This window comes from Bubalus kerabau, chromosome 10 (genome assembly GCF_029407905.1).
Source record: "Bubalus kerabau isolate K-KA32 ecotype Philippines breed swamp buffalo chromosome 10, PCC_UOA_SB_1v2, whole genome shotgun sequence".
Lineage (NCBI taxonomy): Eukaryota > Metazoa > Chordata > Mammalia > Artiodactyla > Bovidae > Bubalus > Bubalus kerabau.
The window spans coordinates 90,837,225-90,858,351 of NC_073633.1; the positions used below are offsets into that span (position 1 = coordinate 90,837,225).

Consider the following 21,127-nt stretch of genomic DNA (forward strand, 5'->3'; position numbering starts at 1 on the left):
GAGGTGGCTTGGAGGCTGGAGAATGGTGCCCAGTGCCTCCTATTCAGTCTTTCTGGACAGACCCCGAGGCATCTCTGCTGGACCCAAGATCCAAGGGTCGTGTCCATAGTGAGAAGCTGTAGGATGGGAGACCTCAGCAAGGAAGATGAGGTGAGAGGCTGGAGGTAGGCACTGGGAGGAGGGCAGGGGAAATCCCAACCCTCACACTCCAAGACGTCAGAAGCCCTCCTGGTGATGGCACCTTTGTTGATGATGGTGAACATGGATGATCTGTGATGGGCACCCAGCTCTGGGACCTGCAGGTAACACTTGGCAGCCCAGAGCCACCTGCTTGCCCACAGGCTTTTGGGGGAGTAGGCACTGGGCACAGGAATAAAGATGCTGAAAGACAACCCAGCTTGGGCACCAAGGGGAGCTACTCCTTGCTGGATGTTCTATTGGGGGAGGGAGAGATAAGAAGGGAACTGATGCGTTTGCCTCCAGACTGCGGACAGAGTGACATCTAAACACAAATCTGAGTTGCCTCCCGTCTGCTTGAGAAGCTTCTGGGCTCCCCATCACCTCCTAGAGGGAGCCTCTAAACTCTCACCTGGTATCCAAGGCTCTCCACCATTTTCCAAAAGCCTGTGGCTGAATCGGTGGCTCTGATAAGACCCTGGGATGCCTGTGTAATCTCCTGTGGATACACTGGCGGTACTCCAGCTAGCCCAAACTGCTTCTTGGCTCATGCTGGTCCCTCGGCCTAGAATCCCCATGTCCCTTTTTAGTTGGCCAAGCCTACTCTACTTCCCAGGTGGCGCTAGTAGTAAAGAATCTGCCTGCCAATGCAGGAGACCCAAGAGATGCAGGTTCCATCCCCGGGTCAGGCAGATCCACTGAAGGAGGAAATGGCAATCCACTCCAGTATTCTTGCCCGGAGAATCCCATGGACAGAGAAACCTGGAGAGCTACTGTTCACCAGGTTGCAAAGAGTCAGACACGACTGAAGAGACTTAGCACACAGCAGAGCACGCTCGTTTTTAAAGTCTAGGTCAGATATCACCGCATTGCAGGCAGTTTCTTTACCAGCTGAGCTACGAGGGAAGCCCAAAAATACTGGAGTGGGTAGCCTATCCTTTCTCCAGAGGATCTTCCCAACCTAGGAATCAAATCAAATCTCCTGCATTACAGGCAGATTCTTTACCAAGTGAGCTATCAGGGAAGCCCAGTATCACCTGGAGCCTTCCCTGATCTTCCACTCTGGAAAGGATGCCAAAGCACCCAGAGCCTCCTCCTCTCGAGAGCACTTCTCTCATTGTGTGAAGTTGTTACGGCATCTGCCTTCACCTGGGACAGCAGCTGTGTCTCGTCCATCACTGTGAACTAATACCTAGAGCAATGCATGCAGCTTATAGCAATACCCCCAGATTAGCCTGTAGCTTATAGCAATACCCCCAGATTAGCCTGCGGAAGTAGGTGACAAGGATGGAGACAATAGGGACGGTTCCTACAGGTGCAGAGATGCGGGGTCGCATCCCAGACAGGGAGATTGCAGCCACAGACATGGGTAGGAGGAGGTTTTAGGGGCAGGGTCTCCGGGGGAGGGCCCCTCGGCAGCTCAGCAAAAGGAAGGTGGAGAGCCCATCTGAGATCCTGGGAATCCCTTTAATCCTGCAGACTGGGAGACCTGCCAGGCAGAGAGGCCACTGGGGACGGTTTAGATACGAGCAGCCCCACTACATTCTCTAAGGGCAAAAATACTAACTTCTCTGCACACCCACTAGCCATGAGGTCCTTGCTTCATTGCCCCTGAGGGAGGCAGATCCCCCGGGCTGGGCTGGATCAGAGGCCTCTCCTTTTGCCTGGTCCAGGCACCAGTTCTTATCCATGGGCTGGAAATCCCCACAGGCAGAGATAGCCGACTCCTCTCTCCTGAAGAAGGCTCCAGGGGAGGGGACCTAGGAGGCCATCTGTCTCCTGCCTCTAATCTGGGTTCACCCAAAGCAAACCATACAGACAGCGATTTGTCCAGTTCCCCAAAGGGCATCTGTCTCAACCCCAGGAGCCTCCCAGGGGCTGGCAGGCCCAGCTCACATCATACCTCTTGCCAGGTCCACCGCCAACAAGGGCTCCCTGCTCAGAGCCATGGCTGAGCGGCCCCCTTCCCATTCTTTGGTCCTGAGGTGCCCCTGGGCCTTGTCCCTCTGGGGGGGGGGGTCTCTAATGCAGAGCATCCAGGCCTCACTGGCTTCACAGAGCCTGCCAGCCAGGCCAGCCCGGCCCGGGGACTGTGCTTCAGGGTCTCCTTCCCCGGCCCCAACTCTGCCTGTGCCTGCCCCACTCCAGGAAGGAGGCCTGAGAAGCTGAGGGGCTTTGCTGGGAAAAGTCCACAGAGATCCCATCTTTGCAGACTGACTTGATCTCCCACCCTGGAGTCCGAAGTCCTCCTGTTCCAGGGAGAGCAGCCCAGGAGGGGAGTGGATATGCGGGGAGAGCACCCTGAGTTGCTGCACCACACAGCTCTAGATCTGGGTGGGGGCCGGGGGAGAAGTGGCAGAGGGGACAGTTTGGCTCCCAGGCCCTTGCTCAGCTTGTACCATCACTACCTTCTGACTCCCTTAGGCCCTGAAGCTGGCAGCCACCCCCCCCAACCCCCCTGCCCCAAGCTGGGGCTTACTGGCCCAGCGAAGACCACTCAGACAGCGGCAGCCGCTACATCTGTCACGGGGGGGCATCTCTCTGCATTATCGTACCTCTGTCATCTTGGCTCCCCAAGCCCAGCCCTGGGCCGGGTCATCCTTACCTTCGCAGTGAGTGAGGTTCAGTCTCTTGTACCCCTGGGGACACTCCAGCTGGCCATTTTCAATCACCGGGGAGGCTAAGGAGTGAAGATACAGACAGGTCTCAGTGGAGGGCCCTGGGCTCCTCTGTCACCCATGCTGGGAAGTGGGGCGCAGTCTGGATGTCCAGCCCACCCTGCAGCTATGAGGCCTCAGCCCCCCAAGCCATCACCCTGGGCAGCTGTGCCTCCTTGGCCAAAATCCTTTCCCTGGCTCTCACCAGGCTACTCTCAGTGCACCTTGCTATGACTAAAAATGATACTAAGTGATTATATATCTTGTATATAGTTATAATATTTAGATACAGTTTATATTATACGATATCAATGTTGTAAAACATGTGATTGAATAAGTTTTATTCAATTTTTACTTTCTGTTTGTGAAGTAATTATAGAGTTGCAGGAAGTTGCAAAAGATAGTACAGAGGTGCCCTGCGTCCATCACCCACCTTCTCCTAATGGCTGCATCTTACACAACTAGTTATTTTGTTAGTGTTTAAACATCTGGATATGACAATTCACAGTCAGGTTCTAAGTTTGGTTTCTTTTGATGTTTAATTTTAATGCTGCCATAGACAGCATTATCTGAGACAAAGAATCTCAGATAGAGATGGAAGACGCTCACTGCTGGTTGCGCTTATAAAACAATGATACTCATTCATTCACACTCACCAACTGTGTGATGCAATTTCAACCATGTTGACATTTGGTTAGTAGAGTTTCATGTTCCCTAAGGTCAGTTAGTTATGCTGACAAATTCAAAAAAGTTAGAAAACCTGTTCTCAAGTTTTTCAGGTATGCAAATGGGTGGATTTACAGCAACAAATCACACGATGATGGGATTGTTTCCAGCATCCATTTTCAAAACGCTCTCTCCCATCACGACTTGCTTGGAAAGCATCCCTGCTTGAAGATTATAGTGAACAAAACTGGGCAGCAGTCTGAGTCCAGATGGACCAACCAGGCAATAACTTTCAGTACTTTGGTGCTGATAACTCCTATCTTGATTTCACAACATTCCCCTTTACTTTAAAGAGAGAGAGAAAAGAAGTGTGCATTAAAAAACCACAATTGACATCTAATAGAAACAGAGAAAACATCTCCACTACCTTGGAGGGACAGATTTATATGTCAACCTCCAAAGAAGTCCTTTGAAGATGTGTTTATTTAAATATTTTTTTTCTTCAAAAGCACTAGCAGATGGTATACTGCTGACAGCTACCTGTCATCAAAGGTAAAGGCAACAAATGTGGAGCATCTATCTTTTTGTTTAAAAAAAAAAAAGAAGAACTCATGTTTCAGTTTGATAATTTCCTTGTCAAGTCGTAGCCACTAATTCTGAAGGGTACAGGGATTCTACAGATACTATTGCAACATGAAGTTCTGTAAAGATATCATCATACTTCTAATGTCTTGTTTTATAAAGTTAACAGTGTGATGACTTCCTGTGGCAACATATCTTCTCCTAGCTCTGACTGTTTTGTGGCAATAGCTTGCCTATGAAGGTTCTGGTGAGGGGACATTACAGTCTTCTTCAGTTCCATTACCTTGCCAGTCCTAACATCAACTGAGATTATAGAGTTATTGGGTAAATCTTATCTTTATTCAAGAAGTCATATATTGTTGAGAATATAGTTCTTCTATCTTCCATATAGATTCAGCCTTTAGTGACTTACACAATAGATAGTTCTTCATATATTTATTGTTGAAATAGATTCTTGCAAGTACCAAGAGAGGCATTAGGAATACCTATTCAGTTCAGTTCAGTTCAGTTCAGTCACTTAGTCGTGTCCGACTCTTTGCGACCCCATGAATTGCAGCACACCAGGCCTCCCTGTCCATCACCAACTCCCGGAGTTCATTCAAACTCATGTCCATCGAGTCGGTGATGCCATCCAGCCATCTCATCCTCTGTCATCCCCTTCTCCTCCTGCCCCCAATCCCTCCCAGCATCAGAGTCTTTTCCAATGAGTCAACTCTTTGCATGAGGTGGCCAAAGTATTGGAGTTTCAGCTTCAGCATCAGTCCTTCCAGTGAACACCCAGGACTGATCTCCTTTAGGATGGACTGGTTGGATCTCCTTGCAGTCCAAGATACCTTCATCCAATTGTACAGCAAAGTATGCACTCACTTGTTGTTTTTGTTTTTGTTTTTGGTATGTGGGATCTTAGTTTCCTGACCAGGGATCAAACCCATGCCCCTGCACTGAGAGCTCAAAGTTGCAACCACTGGACTACCAGAGAAGTCCCCTGGTGTTTTAAAATGTTTTTTCTAATCAAGATAGATTTTAGTTCATCATTAGCTGTTATCTCTGGGCACATTACACACTGAAGGTGGGGTTTGGTATTAATGATGCTAGATATAAGCTGTATTTTCATATAACCTTCTTGATCATCTGACTCCTGGGGTCCATTTTGGGTCGCATGTGAGAGGCCATTGTTACTTTTACCTTGGAATATATCTAATGACCTGTCAGAGGAGAATCGTTAGCCTTGCATTTTTAAATGATTGCAATTATTCGTATTATTTTAAATCCTGTTTCTTTGCAAGAATGTTTTAGAGTCACTTCTCCATTTGGTGAGGGTTGCTTTAGTTAACAGCAGACCACCTAACTGAAAAAACCCACAAGCGGAACACTGTCGTGCGGTCCGTGTTGTGATACCGAAGACAAACATGAGGAGGCGCTGTGTTTCCCTGGAAGGCTCACTCTCGCCTGAGGATGCTTGGAACTGCCTGACACAGAGATCAAGTGAAGCCGTAAATTAGTAAAACTTCATTTTCATTTTTTATTTTTAAGGTCAAAGGATTGTAAATTGAAGTTGTAATATGTATCAGTTCAGTTCAGTCGCTCAGTCGTGTCCGACTCTTTGCGACCCAATGAATCGCAGCGCCAGGCCTCCCTGTCCATCACCAACTACATATGTATACATATTTATACATATTTTCCGCAAACGGTCTTCCCCAGGGTTTGCATGTCGTCATCCACATGGGGGAAAACAGCCTAAAAGGCCGCAGTGCAGAGATAAGCAAGGGATCTGGAAACGCTGCCGACATTGAGAAGATGGATGGGGGTGAGGAAGGGAAATGTGAGTGTCTGGCCTGGCGCCTGGTGGCAAGAACTGAGGACAGGGAGGAGGAAAAGCACGAGGGGAAGCTGTTTGGGGAAACTCAAAAAGCAAGCTGATTTATGAGGAGCAGAAGGTGGGAAGGAATGGCGCGAGGCGGATGCCAGGGGGCCGGGAACATCTAGACGGCGCGACGGAGGCTGGAGCCCTTGGGCGCATATGGTCCCGTCTCTCACAATAACCCCGCGAGGCAGGGGTCATTATCCCCAGTTAACAGATTAGGAAGGACGGTGAAGCTCAGAAAGGGCTGAGTCAGGGTTGCAACCAAGCTTCTGGCTGGCTGTGAAGGGTGCTTCCCCCACCCCGAGAGGAGGAAGCGGGGAGCCAGGAGGCCAGGGCAGTAAGCTGGTGCCCCGAGGGAGAAATTAGGCAGAACTTTAACAAAGGATTGTAAATTGAAGTTGTAATACTTATGCTATGCTATGCTATGCTAAATCACTTCAGTTGTGTCCGACTCTGTGAGACCCCATAGACGGCAGCCCACCAGGCTCCCCCGTCCCTGGGATTCTCCAGGCAAGAACACTGGAGTGGGTTGCCATTTCCTTCTCCAATGCATGAAAGTGAAAAGCGAAAGTGAAGTCGCTCAGTCGTGTCCGACTCTTAGCGACCCCATGGATTGCAGCCTAACAGGCTCTTCCGTCCATGGGATTTTCCAAGCAAGAGTACTGGAGTGGGGTGCCATTGCCTTCTCCGAATATGTATATACATATGTATACATATATGCCACAAACTTTTTGCTTCTTTAACAAACAGGAGAGGGGTGGCAGAGAGCTGGGCTCAGAGGAAGGGTGGACCCAGCTGTGGCACCCACAGGAAACCCTGCGAACCAGGGAACGTGTGAACTGAGAGCAGCTGGGCTCTCTCGTGAGTCTGGAAACACATGCTTTTCCTGTAAAACGCCTTCCTCCAGAGAGGACTCTGCCCTCTCACTGGCCTGAGGAGAAACCGTTGATTGGACAACACTTGGCAGGGGCAGGCTTCTAGAGAGAAATGCCAAAGCCAGTGTTCCTGGTGAAATGCCCACTTTAGCAGGACCCTCAGTGCCTCTCCTCACACCTCACAGAGGCCATGTCATCTATAAGGGGCTCCTTCCTAGCTTCTGTAAGGACAAGTACAGCATCCGATCCAGAAAAATCTGCTTATATCTCTTTGAGGGAAAGAAAACCAAAGTTCAGATGACCATGTGGAAGGGAGAGACCCTGGCTTAGGATGAGAACTCAGCACCCATCCACAGCTCTGGGTGAGATTTTGGCATTGATGGGGTAGAGCGGGTATCACCAGGCACATCTCTCAAGTGCTCCCAACGCACATAGGCCTCCTCATCATAGTGATTAAACGTGCTGTGGCTGCCTGTTTGCTTGTCCATCTCCCCTGATAAACTGTAAGCTCTTTATCAAGCTCCCCTGACAAAGTGTAAGCTCTGTGAGGACAGGAACCTTACCTTCGCTGTCATTGCTATGTCTCTGGAAACACGCCCAGCACACGGAACAATACAGGCACTCAGTCAAAATGGAATGAATAATGCAGTAGCGAGCATTAAAAAGGCTCGTGGGCTTCCCTGGTAGCTCAGCTGGTAAAGAATCTGCATGCAATGCAGGATACCCTGGTTCAATTCCTGGGTCGGGAAGATCCCCTGGAGAAGGGATAGGCTACCCACTCCAGTAGTCTTGGGCTTCCCTGATGGCTTAGTCGGTAAAGAAACTGCCTGCAATGTGGGAGACCTGGGTTTGACCCCTGAGTTGGGACGACCCCCTGGAGGAGGGCATGGCAACCCGCTCCAGGATTCTTGCCTGGAGAATCCCTATGGACAGAGGAGCCTGGTGGACTACAGCCCATGGGGTTGCAAAGAGTCGGACATGACTGACATAGCACAGCAAAATATCTTGTACTATGGGCTAGGCCCTTTTATAAAAGCTTTACAGGTAATAACTTATTTAATCCTCATAACAGCCCTTGGAGATACTAATCTTATCCCCAATGCCCAGATGAGCAAACTGAGGCATAAAGAGGTTAAGACACATGTCCAAGGTCACCCAGCTGGTAGATGGAACTGGGATTATGAATCTGCCTCCAGAAGACAAATTCTGAACCATCCCTCTACTAACTACAAATGAATGAATGAATTCATGAATTCATGACAAGCCTTAGGAGTTGTCTAGGACAAGAATTCCTAGGGTCCAGAGGCCATAGGGTGATACCTGCCCAGAAGGAGACGTATCACTCTTCCTGGGACCTCCTCCTCTTTAAGAACAAGGGATCAAGAGAATGAATGAGAAAAAAAGGTGGAGTCATCCTGAAGGAGGTCAGAGGAATTCATCAGATGCTGGGGAATTAATCAGATCCTTGGCAAATGCTCCACAATGCGTACAATAGGAGAATCATATAGAATTGATAAAGGAAACAGTGAAGACCCTCTACTCCTCCTGTGGCCCCTCAGCCAGATCAAGATAAAACCAGGGTCGGAGAGCAGAGGACTTGTGGATCTGGAAAGACAGAGTGCTGAGCTGGGATTCCCGTGGGTGTTTCAAAGAGGCTCTTGCAGAGTGGCCTTGCAGTCGGGACCTTGACCTGAGAAGCCAAAGCAGCTGCTGAGGGGTCAGCTGGACTCAACCTGAAGTCCAAGGAGTCTGAACACCCCCAGATGCTTGGGAAGCAGGTCGGGCAGATGTGTGTGACTTTCCTGGTCAGGAAAGCTGGGCCACGTGGGCCTGGAGCTCAGGTCTTCTGGCCCTGGCCTCGGGCCCTGTCCACTCACTGCCAACCCTCCATTGCTCTCAGAAGGAAGCAGAAGGGCCACTGGCTGCAGCCTGCCCCTGCCCTGCTGATTCTTACCCTCAGCTGCTGGAATCCCCAAAGAGGCCTCAACAAGGGCAAACTAATTGCTGGAGACAGTTTTGGCCCTGACTCTGTTGACAGAGCTCGGGGAGGAGATGGGGGGAGACATATGTCTGGCTACGGAGCTGTTTACAAGCCATGCTGATCTCAGTCTGTGATGACAGATGGTTGTAGCAGGGAGATGTGGAGGGTCCAGAGAACACACACACACACTGGACGAGGCTAAGCTCGATACACACGGGCACATGTACAGGCTGAAGCTTCAGTCCTGATTTGCAAACTCTGGCGGGTAAACTGGAAAGAAAACTTCGACTCCCCTGGGGCAGCGGAAAGGGTGTGGGTGCTGGGGCAGGCAGGCTCACATCTAATTCCTGGCTCCACTCTGACTAGCTGTGTGACTTGGGGCACACTTCTTAACCTCCCTCAAGGCTTTAATTTTTTTCCCATGTAGAAGTGGGGATAGAAACTCAGTTTATGGGTTGTTGTGAGGATTAACTTTACTGAAACGATCAACATCAGAATAAAGCTAGCTCAGGGCCTGGCACAGTCCCTGGAGATGCTCCCCTAGACCTCCCCCCTCCCTCCTTCCCTCTCTCCCTCCCTCCCTTCCAGCAACACAGTTTTAAGGACAACAAGCTGGCTGGCTGCTCCTTACTGGCTGGAGAGACTTGGGCAAGTAACTCTCTGAGCCTTGGTTTTCTTATCAGTAAAATGAAGATGACCATTCTTTTCTCAGGGCATTATTGTGAACACTAAACAAGCAAGAAAATGTCTGAGCGTGAGGCTTGTCACATACTGATTATTATCATAATGTCCATTATTCTGGTGGTGAAGTCCTAATGGATCACCCTCCCTGCTACCAGTGATGCAGAAATCCCACCCAAAGATGGGCTCTGACTGCTTCTTCAGGGTGAATCTGAAGTCAAAATGGGTGTCTCGGTCACTATGAACCATGAGGTAAGGAGGGGTCTGGTCAGACACCTGGCTCAAATGGGTACCACACCAGCCACCCCGACCCCACCGCTCCCTGGGGCTCTCCAGGCCAGAGATGCCACGTGTCAGTGACACCCCTGCGGGGGTAGGAAGGGTGTGAACATGAGCCGAGACACATTTCCCAGGAGGCTCTGAGTCCCTTGGAAGCTCTCAGAACAACCCTGAGCCAAAGAGTCATGACTTTTTTCAGCCCAACAAACTGCAATTCGGAAAATCTCATTTCTTTAGGGCAGGAGACTGGGCGTCTGACCCAGAGTCGCAGGGAACAGGAGCCCCACCCCGGCACAGCTATTCCCCCGGCCCAGGTCCTCTAGTTCAGCGAATGCTCAAGCCAAGAGGCAGGGGAAGCAGATTACAGAGCAATTAGAACTAGGGGGCTGCGGTCACACAGACCTGGAGCTTCAGGGCCAGTTTCATCTATAAAATGAAGATAGTAACACCACCTAGAGGTGTGGTTAGCATGCAACGAAAGGAGAACAAGCATGGTGCCCGGCTCATATCACACCTTCTGAATTAAGAGCATCTAAAGAGGATGAGGGGCTTCCCTGGTGGCACATATGGTAAAGAATCCGCCTGCAATGCAGGAGACCCAGGTTCGATCCCTAAGTCAGGACGATTCCCTGGAGAAGGGAATGGATACACACTTCAGTATTCTTGCCCGGAGAATTCTATGGCCGGAGGAGCCTGGTGGGACAGAGTTGGACACGACTGGGCGACTAACACACACACACACACACACACACACACAGGAGGACGTGATGGGGTGATTCTGCCATGACTCACACTAGGATTCTCTGCCCCAGCCCCATCAGACATCACCTTCACAGGCCCATTCTCCCCAGGGGCTGACATCACAGACCGACAGCCGGAACACCCCTTGTGGGCAAGGATCATGGCAAAACCAACCCAAACGAAGGCTTTCCTTCTACTGAGAGTTTCAAATCAATTTCCAGACATCTACATAAACCTCCATCCCCTTGAAAATCAAGTTTCTTCTCCCACTCCTTCCACTCACTAGTTCTTGGTAGGCACACTCTTCGTGGTGGGGGGCTGAGGACTCCTGGAAACATCCCACTATAGAGCTAGACAGCTGCAGTTTTTAATAAGTTCTCCCTACTGCTCAGCTTCCAATTGAGCTCTGCCTACTAGAAACTTCCATACATCTGTTTCTTCCCCCTCACCAAACCACACAGCACAAGCTTACCTGCTCCTCCCCCCACCCCATGTTTTTTCAACACATCGCCCTTAACTCAGACCAGTGCTCCAGGCTGGTGCCTTGCCTGTCTGTTCAATCCAGTCTTCTGGCTGGATGCTGGCTTTCATGTACACCTGGAATACAGTCCTGGGATGCACCCTCTTGGCTAAAATCTTGGTCTAGTATCCTGACTGGTGTTGTCTTTAGGCAGTCCCAACACCACCACCCCACCCCTTGCTGATTACGGATCAGGCAGTCCCAGGGCTTCCCTGATAGCTCAGTTGGTAAAGAATCTGCCTGCAATGCAGGAGACCCCAGTTCTATTCCTGGGTCAGGAAGATCTGCTGGAGAAGGGATAGGCTACCCATTCCAGTATTCTTGGGCTTCCCTGGTGGCTTGGCTGGTAAAGAATCCGCCTGCAATGAGGGAGACCTGGGTTCAATCCCTGGGTTAGGAAGATCCCCCAGAGAAGGGAAAGGCTACCCACTCCAGTATTCTGGCCTGGAGAATTTCATGGACTGTATGGTTCATGGGGTCGCAAAGAGTCGGGCATGACTGAGTGAATTTCACTAGTCCCCTCACCCACCTCACTGATTATGGAGATCCTGATCAGTTAAGCATTAGACACAGTGCGATTTGAAATATAGCTCCTTGGTCCTAGCTATGTGACCTTGGACAAGCTCTTTAGCCCTCTCTGAGCTACATTTTCTCCCCCAACAAATGGGGATAAAGATCCTTAGCTTGCAGGTGGTCATGACAGTGAAGTGAGATAACGCACGTGAAAGCACAGCATAGTGTAAAAATTCAGAAACTGGCAGCTATGATTGCTTTTTCAGAGGGAAAGTCGTATAATTCCTTGAAGGGGCAGAGCAAGAGAATCCGCTCTCCCTGGAGATACAGGGAGGGGCCTGGGTTCCGAGGTGAACTCATCCCACGCCAGGCAGATGAAGAGATGGTCTCGTGGCAAACAGCTGGGGCCCACCACTGCAGGCCGCGCGCCGTGTGCCAGCCCCGCCTGCCGCAGCAAAGGGGCCTCAGGGTTGACACGGCCAGTGCCAAGCCAGATGGGGCAGCAGCCAACTTTCCAGTCAACCCAGATGTCTGTCTTTCTCGGGTGAAAACTCAAAAATGTGGCCTCAATCAAAGTGGCTTTTGAGGGCTGTGTGCTCTCCAGACCCTGGTAGGGGCACGGCCGCAGCTTTTGAGCCAGGACCTCTGATAACTGCCCAGGGGTCAGGAAGATGTGGCTCAGGCCAGGTCCTGGCAGGTCAGCTGCATCTGCCACTCAGAGTGAAGGGAGAAAGGATGGGGGGACCAGAGGCTGGCCTCGATTGACTCCCTGAGCTGCTTCCTTGAGAAAGAAGGCATTGAGGAATTTTTTTTTTTTGGAAGAAAAGAGATTTGTCTGAGCCATGTAACTGAGACATCAAGGCAGTCCTTTTCCATGTCACAAATAGCAGCATTCTGCAGGGACCTTCTTCAACCATCCTGTACAGCCTCAGGAGTCAAAGGTGATTTAGGGAAAGCTATGAATTCACAAGTGACTCCTCCCCCACCCCAGCTTCTGGCTTTATTACTTCCCTCACCCCCTGATTCTATTAGACTACCTTGTTGGGAGCAACAAAGCCCTTCCCTGAAGGGTACAGTAGTGTTTTTATCAGAAGAGAAGTAGAGGTTCAGAGGGGCAAAGCCACCAGGGCTGAGAACATTCTAGAACACAGGAGTCATGCCTGTCTTGCCAACCATTCCCAAACCCACCCCAGCCGCTCACCTTCTTTTTCCTGAGTCTTGCACAGTAGTTTGCCTGTCTTGCCTACTTAAAGAAACACTCCTCACCCCGGCTCTCCAGGCTCGGGCGTGGAGCTGTCTGGCACCCTGTCAATACAAACAAGGTTCCCCAGCGTCCTGCCCCTTCTCTCCACAATGCCCAACTGCACTTTACCACATTTTAAATGTTGACATTGCCCTGTCTTTGTAATTTCTTGCTCAGTATGGGGAATGCTTAACATTCCAGGGTCTGCACCCTGGTGCCCAGCTTGCTGAGATGTGCTGAACACAGTCAGGGAGGTGGTGTTCGGAGGCACCACCTGGTGCAGGGAGGGGGTGAGGCCTCAGCCCTGGGCGTGTTCTGCTCCAGGAAATGTTCTCATGCGCTTGATCTCGCCGGCCTATGCAATTTTCTTGGGTTATTAGGCACTTCCCCACCTCTTTGGCTTACTCTAATAATTCTTTAGATCTCATCCTGGATGTCACCTCCTACAAAGGCCTTCCCTGATCCACCAGTTTGAGGAAGGACCTCCTAGCCCACAGTGTACGGATGTGCAGGCTGCACACTGCACAGAAGGATGCCATCTGACAGAATCATTGGCATCCTGCACTTGTCTAATTATAAAGACTATTTTGAACATGTGGAAGGGGCACCTTTCACTCATTTGCACAAAAGTGCTAAGGAGCTATCCATGGCCCCAGCTCTGCTGTCTGCAACCCCGCTCCACCACCAGACTGTACACTTGAGAGGGGCGGCACTGTTTCTACCTGTTCTTCACTGTTTGGTCAGGGCTGCACACTGTGGGTACTTCATCAGTGTTGGCTGAATAGAGTGTGGTATGAGGAAGTCTCAAGGGTGGGTCTGACCAGGAGGAAGAAAAGTGGTGAAAACATCTCTGGCCTGCAGGGGGAGATGCTGAGCAGTTCCATACACTTCCCCACCAAGCGATGGGGCCAGTCCCTTTACCCTTTTTGGAGGGATACTTTCTAACAGTTTGACTTCCCTGGTGGCTCAGACAGTAAAGCGTCTGTCTACAATGCAGGAGACCTGGGTTCGAGCCCTGGGTTAGGAAGATCCCCTGGAGAAGGAAATGGCAATCCACTCCAGTACTATTGCCTGGAAAATCCCATGGACAGAGGAGCCTGGTAGGCCCCAGTCTATGGAGTCACAAAGAGTCGGACATGACTGAGCAACTGCACCATGAAATGCCCTAATGGTAGGTACAGGCACCATCTCACTGACTCTTGACAGTGGCCCCATGAGGCTGGCACTGTTCCTGTCTCCACTTCACAGATCGGAGACGAGGCAGAGAGAGCTCAGCAGGTAAGAGCTGGGACTGGTATCCATCGTGTGTTGGACACTCAGGCCTGAAAGCTAAATACTACCCTGTGCTGCTTCACCAAAGAGTTTATCACACTGTCAAACTGTCCACATTTTTTTTTAGTCTGGAAAATATGATCACTGCTCCACAGGAGAGTCTGAAGTAAGGAACAGTCCTGCCGCTCCCACCTTCGGGCTCTGGGCCAGGCCCCCCACAAATCTGACTCACCAAGTCGACTGCTGACAGGCAAAAGAAATACCTGCCAGGCCTGGGCCCAGACCTAGGAGGGAGACCTGCATGGGGCGGGGAGGGGAAGACAGGCTGAGTGGGCAGGAGCCATAGTCAGGCACAGGAACCTTGTCACCCGCCTCCCAACTTTAAGAGCAATGCCTATGAGAGCAGCATTCCTGAATTCTCAGGGCTCAGAGTACACGAGGCACCTGGTGAGTATTTGCTGACTGACTGACTGACTGAATGAATGAATGAATACGTTAGACTTTCTCATCATTGGAAAGAGGGTCGGAAGCGGAGTTTCCCATACCCCAAGGCCCAGGATATTCTGGGGCAGGTACCCAACCCAAGATTTAAAGACTGGGAGGTAAGAAGCAGGAGGTGAGGAGGAGAGAATGAAGGAAACATTGAGTCTCTAAATCAAAAACCTTGGGGCCTCTGGGGAAGGGGTTGAGGGGTATACCAGGGGGCCCAGCCTGGGATGGGATTCCTAAAATCTAAGTGAGAACAACTGGTGAAAGGCAGTAACCTCTTTCAGGCCATTAGATGGAGCAGGCAGGCCACGCTGCACCCGGCTGCAGGTCTGAGCTGTCAGGAGCTTCTGCCACCAGTTGGAAGCAGACCTGGAGAGCCTGCCCAGTTTACCAGCCTTTTCTACGGGCCTGGCCTCTGAGACCCTGGTGGGAGACGCAGGGCGGGGTGTGTGTGTTGGGGGGGGGGCGGTGTCTGCTGCAGAGGCCAGGCCCTGGGAGAGCTTTGTTCATAACCCTGGAGCCTGGCACCCAGCACTCACCTGGTCTGGGTGGACACGGGGCACAGGAGGTCACCCCCCAGAAGGCCCCCACACTGCCGCAGCAGTCCTCTTGGGCCGTCAGCTCCGGCAGGGGATTGGCACACTGGAAAAAAAAGGACCATGGGCACTTGTCACCTGCTTCCCTCTCCCACACAGAGATGTCCCAGGAGAGCCTGAGTCATGAGTTCACCCCTCACATACTGCCAGAGAATGCCCCCACCCAAGGGAGGGGAGGGGAGGCGCTGTCCCAGAAGGAAGTAGAGAAACCCGAGATCCACCCTGCCAGACACTAAACTTAGGGGACGGGGTGGCAGTGGCACACCCAGACAAGATCTTCTCTGTGAGGTCTGCAAACTGCCCCCCATCCATGCCCCCAGTCCAAAGACACAGGGGTCCTGAAGGATGGGCTTTCCTCCATCAAACTCCAGAGAATACCAGGACCACCTCCCACGAGCAGGGCCCATGCTCAGCGACACTGCAGTTGAGAAGCTCCAGGGACCCAGGATCCTATTCTTGAGCTACTCCCCACCTGCTCCAGCTCCCTAACCTTGGGAGGGGTTTCTGGAAATGCCAAACTGCAACCCTAGGGAAAACCATCCTGAGTCTGGCTTAGCCCCTATCTTTAGGTGCCTGGACTCAGAAAAGCTCACTTGATTTCCCATCACTAACTGTGGATCTCGTCAGCGAAAGAGGGAATTGTCTTTTATCTTCACATGCCCAAGGCTTTGGGGTTTAACCTGCATTTGCTGATTTTACATCTCTGTGACTCAACTCTCCAAACTCCTTGCCAGATCTAACAGCCCCTCTATCCACGCCCCGCGGGTCCTATACTCAGCTCCAGCAGAGCTCAGGATTTGCTGGGACCCAAGGACCCCGATTCCCCTGCAGAGGGGGCCTCTCTTGGGTCCTCTTCTATGTGCCTGACACTGACAGGTACCCAGTGGAGCCCGGGTTGGCTTGCCCAACCTCTCAACACTCATGGCAATTTTATGCTCTGAGTTTTCCCATCTGGGAAATGGGAGACCCTGCAGACTCCCACATTCTCTAAGAACAAGCAGGAGAGAGAAGGAGGAGGGGCACTGCGGGGAGCAGTTACTGTCTCAAAGCCCCCGGGGCTGGGGCTGGAGCTGTGATCTCACCTGTCCGTTTAAAGTGCTCAGGTAGCAGCGGCCCAGAAGGGCCGGAGTCCTGGGCACCACTGGGGGAGGTAGCCGGGCAGCTTCTCTGGACCGGGCGGGGATGCGGTTGCTGTCCCAGTGGCTGTGGCCGGGGCCAGCAGGGAGCCGAAGCGAGGGCCTGGTCTCCACGCTGTTCTCCTCCGGGGCCTCCTCGGCCTCGCCTCGCACCCGAGCCACCTGGTGGATCTGCACCGAGGCCTCAGGCGGGTGGCGGATGTGCACTTTCACCAAGGAGGGGTTCACTGAGGCTGGGCACAGGAGCTGGGGTCAGAGGTGGGGACACAGGGCCCCACCCTCTAAGGAGTGGCATCAGCCCACTATCAGGCCAGGTGGGCCCCTGTGTGTCTCCCCAAATCTCTCCTCCGTTTCTTCACTCTCTACCCAAACCCCAGAAGAATTTCTCAGGGAGGACAGGACAAAGCGCAGACTCCTTCATTCCACACCTTCCTATGAAGAACCTTCGTTACCAACTTCCAAAGTACCTTCCTGATTCCACCTCCTCCCACGATCCTGCACAGCCTTTGGGCTCCAGCCCAACCAACCCTGCGTGGTCCCCACCCCATGCCTTTGTTCAGACTAGGCCCTCTGCCCTGGAAGCCCTCCCACTCCCCTCTGCTTAACCAAAAGCAACCCATTGTTTAAGGCCTAAATGAAGTCCACCTCCTCCAGGCAGCCTTCCCAGAACACTCTCGGGTCTCTCTCCTGATCTACAAAATTCTGTATTTTTTGGTACCCTTTATTTGGCACCTAATAATAGAGGCATCTTCCCTCTCCTGTCCAGGACCCATGGGTTCCTTAAAGTCAGGATCCTACCCTTAGACTCTCTTGTCTTACTCATAGCACCCAGTAGAGGGTAAGGGCAAAAAATATATAAATAAATAAATTGATGAACTCAGAAGGAAAGGCAAAGAAAAATTTAAGGAATGAAACTGGGCCCTGAGGATGGAGAAGGAAGTGCTGGAGACTCAGTTTCCCATCTCCTCTATCAGGATGCCAGCACCCACCCCACGTGGTTCCCCAGCCCCACACTCACCCAGCTGGTTGGAGAGAGGCAGTGTGAAGGTGGACTGCTTCAAGGGGCCCTCCAGCGGGGCCCTGTGGCGGGCGCCCCTCTCTGGAGGCTCCTGGTCCAGCCTAGGGGCGGGCAGGTGGCAGAACTTCCCGGTAGAGTTGGCGGGGCACCAGCACTCGTCCCTGCCGATGCAGCGGCCCCCATTCAGGCAGGGGATCTGGCAAAAATCTACAACACCGACCTCAGGGTGACTGGCGGCGGAAGCGTACAGCAGCACCTACTATGTGGGCCAGCGGGGTTGGGGGAGGGGGGTGACCGGGCCCCCAAGTCTGATGGCTTCCGGAACCCGGTCCCCTCGGAAATGCAGGGACTTTCCAAGAGGCCTGGGAGTGAAGGAGGATGGATAATAACTAGGCCTTGCCTTTCCTGAGCCCCACGGTGACCAGGAGGATGGTGAGGGGAGTGGCCCTATTTACTCCTTCGCCTTCTATGAGGAAACTGGGACTCAGAGAGGTTGTGTGACCTGCCGAGTCACACGTGACAGAGCTGGGTGAGGACTCAGCATTGTGTGATCCCAGACAGCTCACGAGAGCCACAGTAGGAGAGCTCCGGACTTCCTTCCTGCAGAAGATCTGGGCTCCAGGCCAAGGCAGGCCGGTCCCTCTGACCAACTGCCTCTCCACAAACCCCCACCCCGGCACCCACCCCCACACCCGCCCCCAGGGCCAGCCAGGAACCTTCTGAGCTGGGCATGGACTCACAGATGCGGAATCCAGACTTGGGGTCATGCCCGTGGCCGCTCTGGCTGTACAGGGTAGTGGTGTCGCCACGCTCGCAGCTGTTGGCACAGCGCCCACGGGCACAGGTCTGCTTGCAGATGGTGGGTGTGAAGACGATCTTGATCTTCTTGATTTTCTCCGTGAGATTCAGCCCTGCAGAGAGAGGGCTTGGGTCCAGGGGGCAGGGCTGAGAGGCACAGCTGTGACCTCCAGAGGCTGGCTAGAAAGGCCCACACGGGACTGGCTTGAACCCATCCCAAGGGCATTTGCTAAGTCCCTCCTGGATGCAAGGTCTCAGAGTGTGGGCAGGGTAACAGCTCATGGTCCGACATCTCCTGAGTGATGCCGACAGGCCAGCAACTGAGTTCGGGCTTCATGCACAGCCACTCTCAACCCTCTGGAGTCTTATTTTAGGTAGAACCATTAGAAATTGCCATCTTTGTAGGTTAAGGTGGTTGAATATTGGCCATGTTCCTAGATCCCACTTAGCATTCCCATCTGACAGGTAAGGAAACTGAGGCTCAGTGAGGGATGGATTGTATCCCATGTCACACAGCTGGCAAGGGAGGCAGCTGGGCTCTGAACCCCAGTGCAGAGAACAGAATGTAGCTCAGACTTGCCAGCATAGACAGTTTTCCAAGAGAATGCCTGAAAGAACGATGAGAGTCAGGTTTTGGAGGCCCTAAGGGCCAGAACGAGCATAGGGCACTTTATCCAGCTCGTGGTGGGAAATCATTGACAGTTTTCAGGGAGAGGTCAAAGGGGAGTGGGGGTGTTATGTCCTCCCAGCTGGGATGCACAGGTGATTGGGGAGGCAGGATGAGCGATTGGGAGGTCACTGTGGCAGAGTAAGAGGAGGGTGCTTCATTCAACGTGAGTGGTGACAGCGGGTGTACAAAGCAAGGGTATTCATTCCATCCTGGGGGCCGGGGAGGGAAGCCAGGAGGCAGAGGGGCTGAGAAGGGAACTATAAAAGGTCTGTATAGACTTGACTGTGACAGAGGAAAATAACCTTGTGTGTGTGTGTGTGTTTATGAGAGAGAGAAAGAATGGGAGATTTATAAGCAACTGTATATGCTGCAGGGGAAGGGCTGAGGGTGGTCCAGTTCGAAGGGGGAGGACAACCAGGGTGGGGGGAGGCCAAGTGACAGCCTAGAGGTCCAGAGGAGTCAAGAAACAGTGGCATATGCCTTAGACAAGAGGAGGGGCGCTTCCTTTTCAAGACAGCAAGAAAGATCACTCATGCATGTTGTCTGCAACACGGATCCGCCTTGAAAACGCTATACCAACTGATGGAGCCAGACACAAAAGGCCACACGAAAAGATCCTGTTTACACAAAATGCCCATGGTTGGCAAATCTTTAAGGACAGCGAGGGGGTGGGGGTGGGGGAAGAGAGTGACTGCTTAACGGGCACGGGGCTTCTTTCTGGAGTTATGGCAATGTTCTGTAATTAGACAGTGGTGGTGGTGGCTGCATAAAATTGTGGATATCCTGAAAGCCATGGGGGTGTACCCTTTAAAATGGTAATGTTACATTATGTGAATTTCCCCTCAACTTTAAAAATGGGAAACAAAGAAAGGCAGTCAGCTCAGGCACGGGTTTAGGCAAGGGAATGACGTGCATGGCATGGGGGGGCGCATATGGGGGCAGGAAGGTGAGGACTCTGGGGAGTAAGAAGCATGGCCGTGGGATGGGGCTGGGGAAGGTGGGGGCCTCTTGGAGAGGCTGCTCTGAGGAATGAGAGAGACAAAGTGTCCAGGCACCCCAGGAAGCATTGCTGAGCAACGACCAAGAATGTGCGAAGGTGGAATCCTCAGGGGCGCTCGGTTCTCTCCTCTGGGAAGCAGAGGTCCCGCTGTAGGTGCTAAGGAAGCAACTGGTCAGATTGGTCCAGGAGGCTTGGGCTTTGCAGAAAGGATGAAAGGGAAGGACCGGGGAAGGGGAGGTGAGGTTCACAGCTGGATACGAAGAACGCAAAGGCAGGACAGGTGATAGATGGAGCGGAAAAGGACAAGTTAAGGTCTAAGTGTCTCAAGGGGGCACAGTCTCTCTAACAGCTGGCTTGGGACCCCTGGAGCCTGGCACAAAGCAGGTGCTTGACAACTGTTCATTGGCTGAAAGGATGAGGGACAGGGTGACAACTCAGCCTTTCTGAGAGAGTGAAGCGAGGAAGCAGTGGTGGGGAGAAGGAGGCTCTATCAGGACCCGGAGACAGGGCATCCTTACCCCAGGAGGATGACGGGTGGTCCAGATATGCTGCCTGTGGGGCACCATCCCTCCGCTCGGGACCTGGCCCCATGGGCAGGGCATTGGAGGTCAGCTGGCCACTGGCCGCAGGGGCTGGATAAAGTCGGGCGGTCTGGGACAGCCCCACATGCTGCTGGGAGGAGTGGGTCTGGCTGAGCCCACTCAGGGTCCTGGGGAGACAAGCAAGGCATGAGGTTGGCATCCCGGGGGCAGCATCCCTGTGCCCTTCCAGTTCAGGACATCCAGCCCCTGCCTCCTCACTGGGAGAGTGTTCTCTACTTGGCTGCCTTCTCACCAACTCCAGGAAAATGGAGGTGCCCCGAGACAGGAAGAAAGGGTCCAGGCCAGCTGGCTGGTTCAGTGGGAATGCCCACCTTTGTGTGGGACTGCCAGGCTTTGGCTGGGTATTCTGGACAAGTCACTTAGCCTCCCTGGGCCTCAAGGCCCTTGACTGCAAAATGAAGGTGTTAGACTGGTCTCATGTAGCTCTGACATTTGTAGAAGTTTGAGACTCCTACGGACCAGCCTCCGCCCTAAAACCGAGTCCAGTGCCTGTCCCTCGCCGCATCTTTTTTCTTTTTTTTTTAAGAATGATGAGCGATGAACCTCAACACATAAACTGTTATATTTTATTTATTTATTTTAGCCACACCATGCGACATGTGGGATCTTAGCTCCCCAACCAAGTAGCAAACCCGTGCTCCCTGCAGTGGAAGTGCAGGATCTTAACCATCGGACTGCCAGGGAAGCCCCTCCTTATCTCTTATTAATACAACCTATCATGCTTACAAATTGCTTGTGGAATAGGTGCCCAGCAAATACATGTTCAC

At 52.2% G+C, this 21,127-nt stretch overlaps 1 protein-coding gene across 1 annotated transcript in view; it reads right to left on the reverse strand.

The window, feature by feature from the left end:
• LTBP2 (latent transforming growth factor beta binding protein 2) overlaps nucleotides 1–21,127 on the reverse strand; it is a 109,591-nt gene that overhangs the window by 34,450 nt on the left and 54,014 nt on the right. The window contains 6 exon segments of the mRNA XM_055538655.1: nucleotides 2,783–2,857; nucleotides 15,080–15,182; nucleotides 16,219–16,505; nucleotides 17,291–17,497; nucleotides 18,031–18,201; nucleotides 20,277–20,467. Coding sequence (XP_055394630.1) covers nucleotides 2,783–2,857; nucleotides 15,080–15,182; nucleotides 16,219–16,505; nucleotides 17,291–17,497; nucleotides 18,031–18,201; nucleotides 20,277–20,467 — 1,034 coding nt within the window.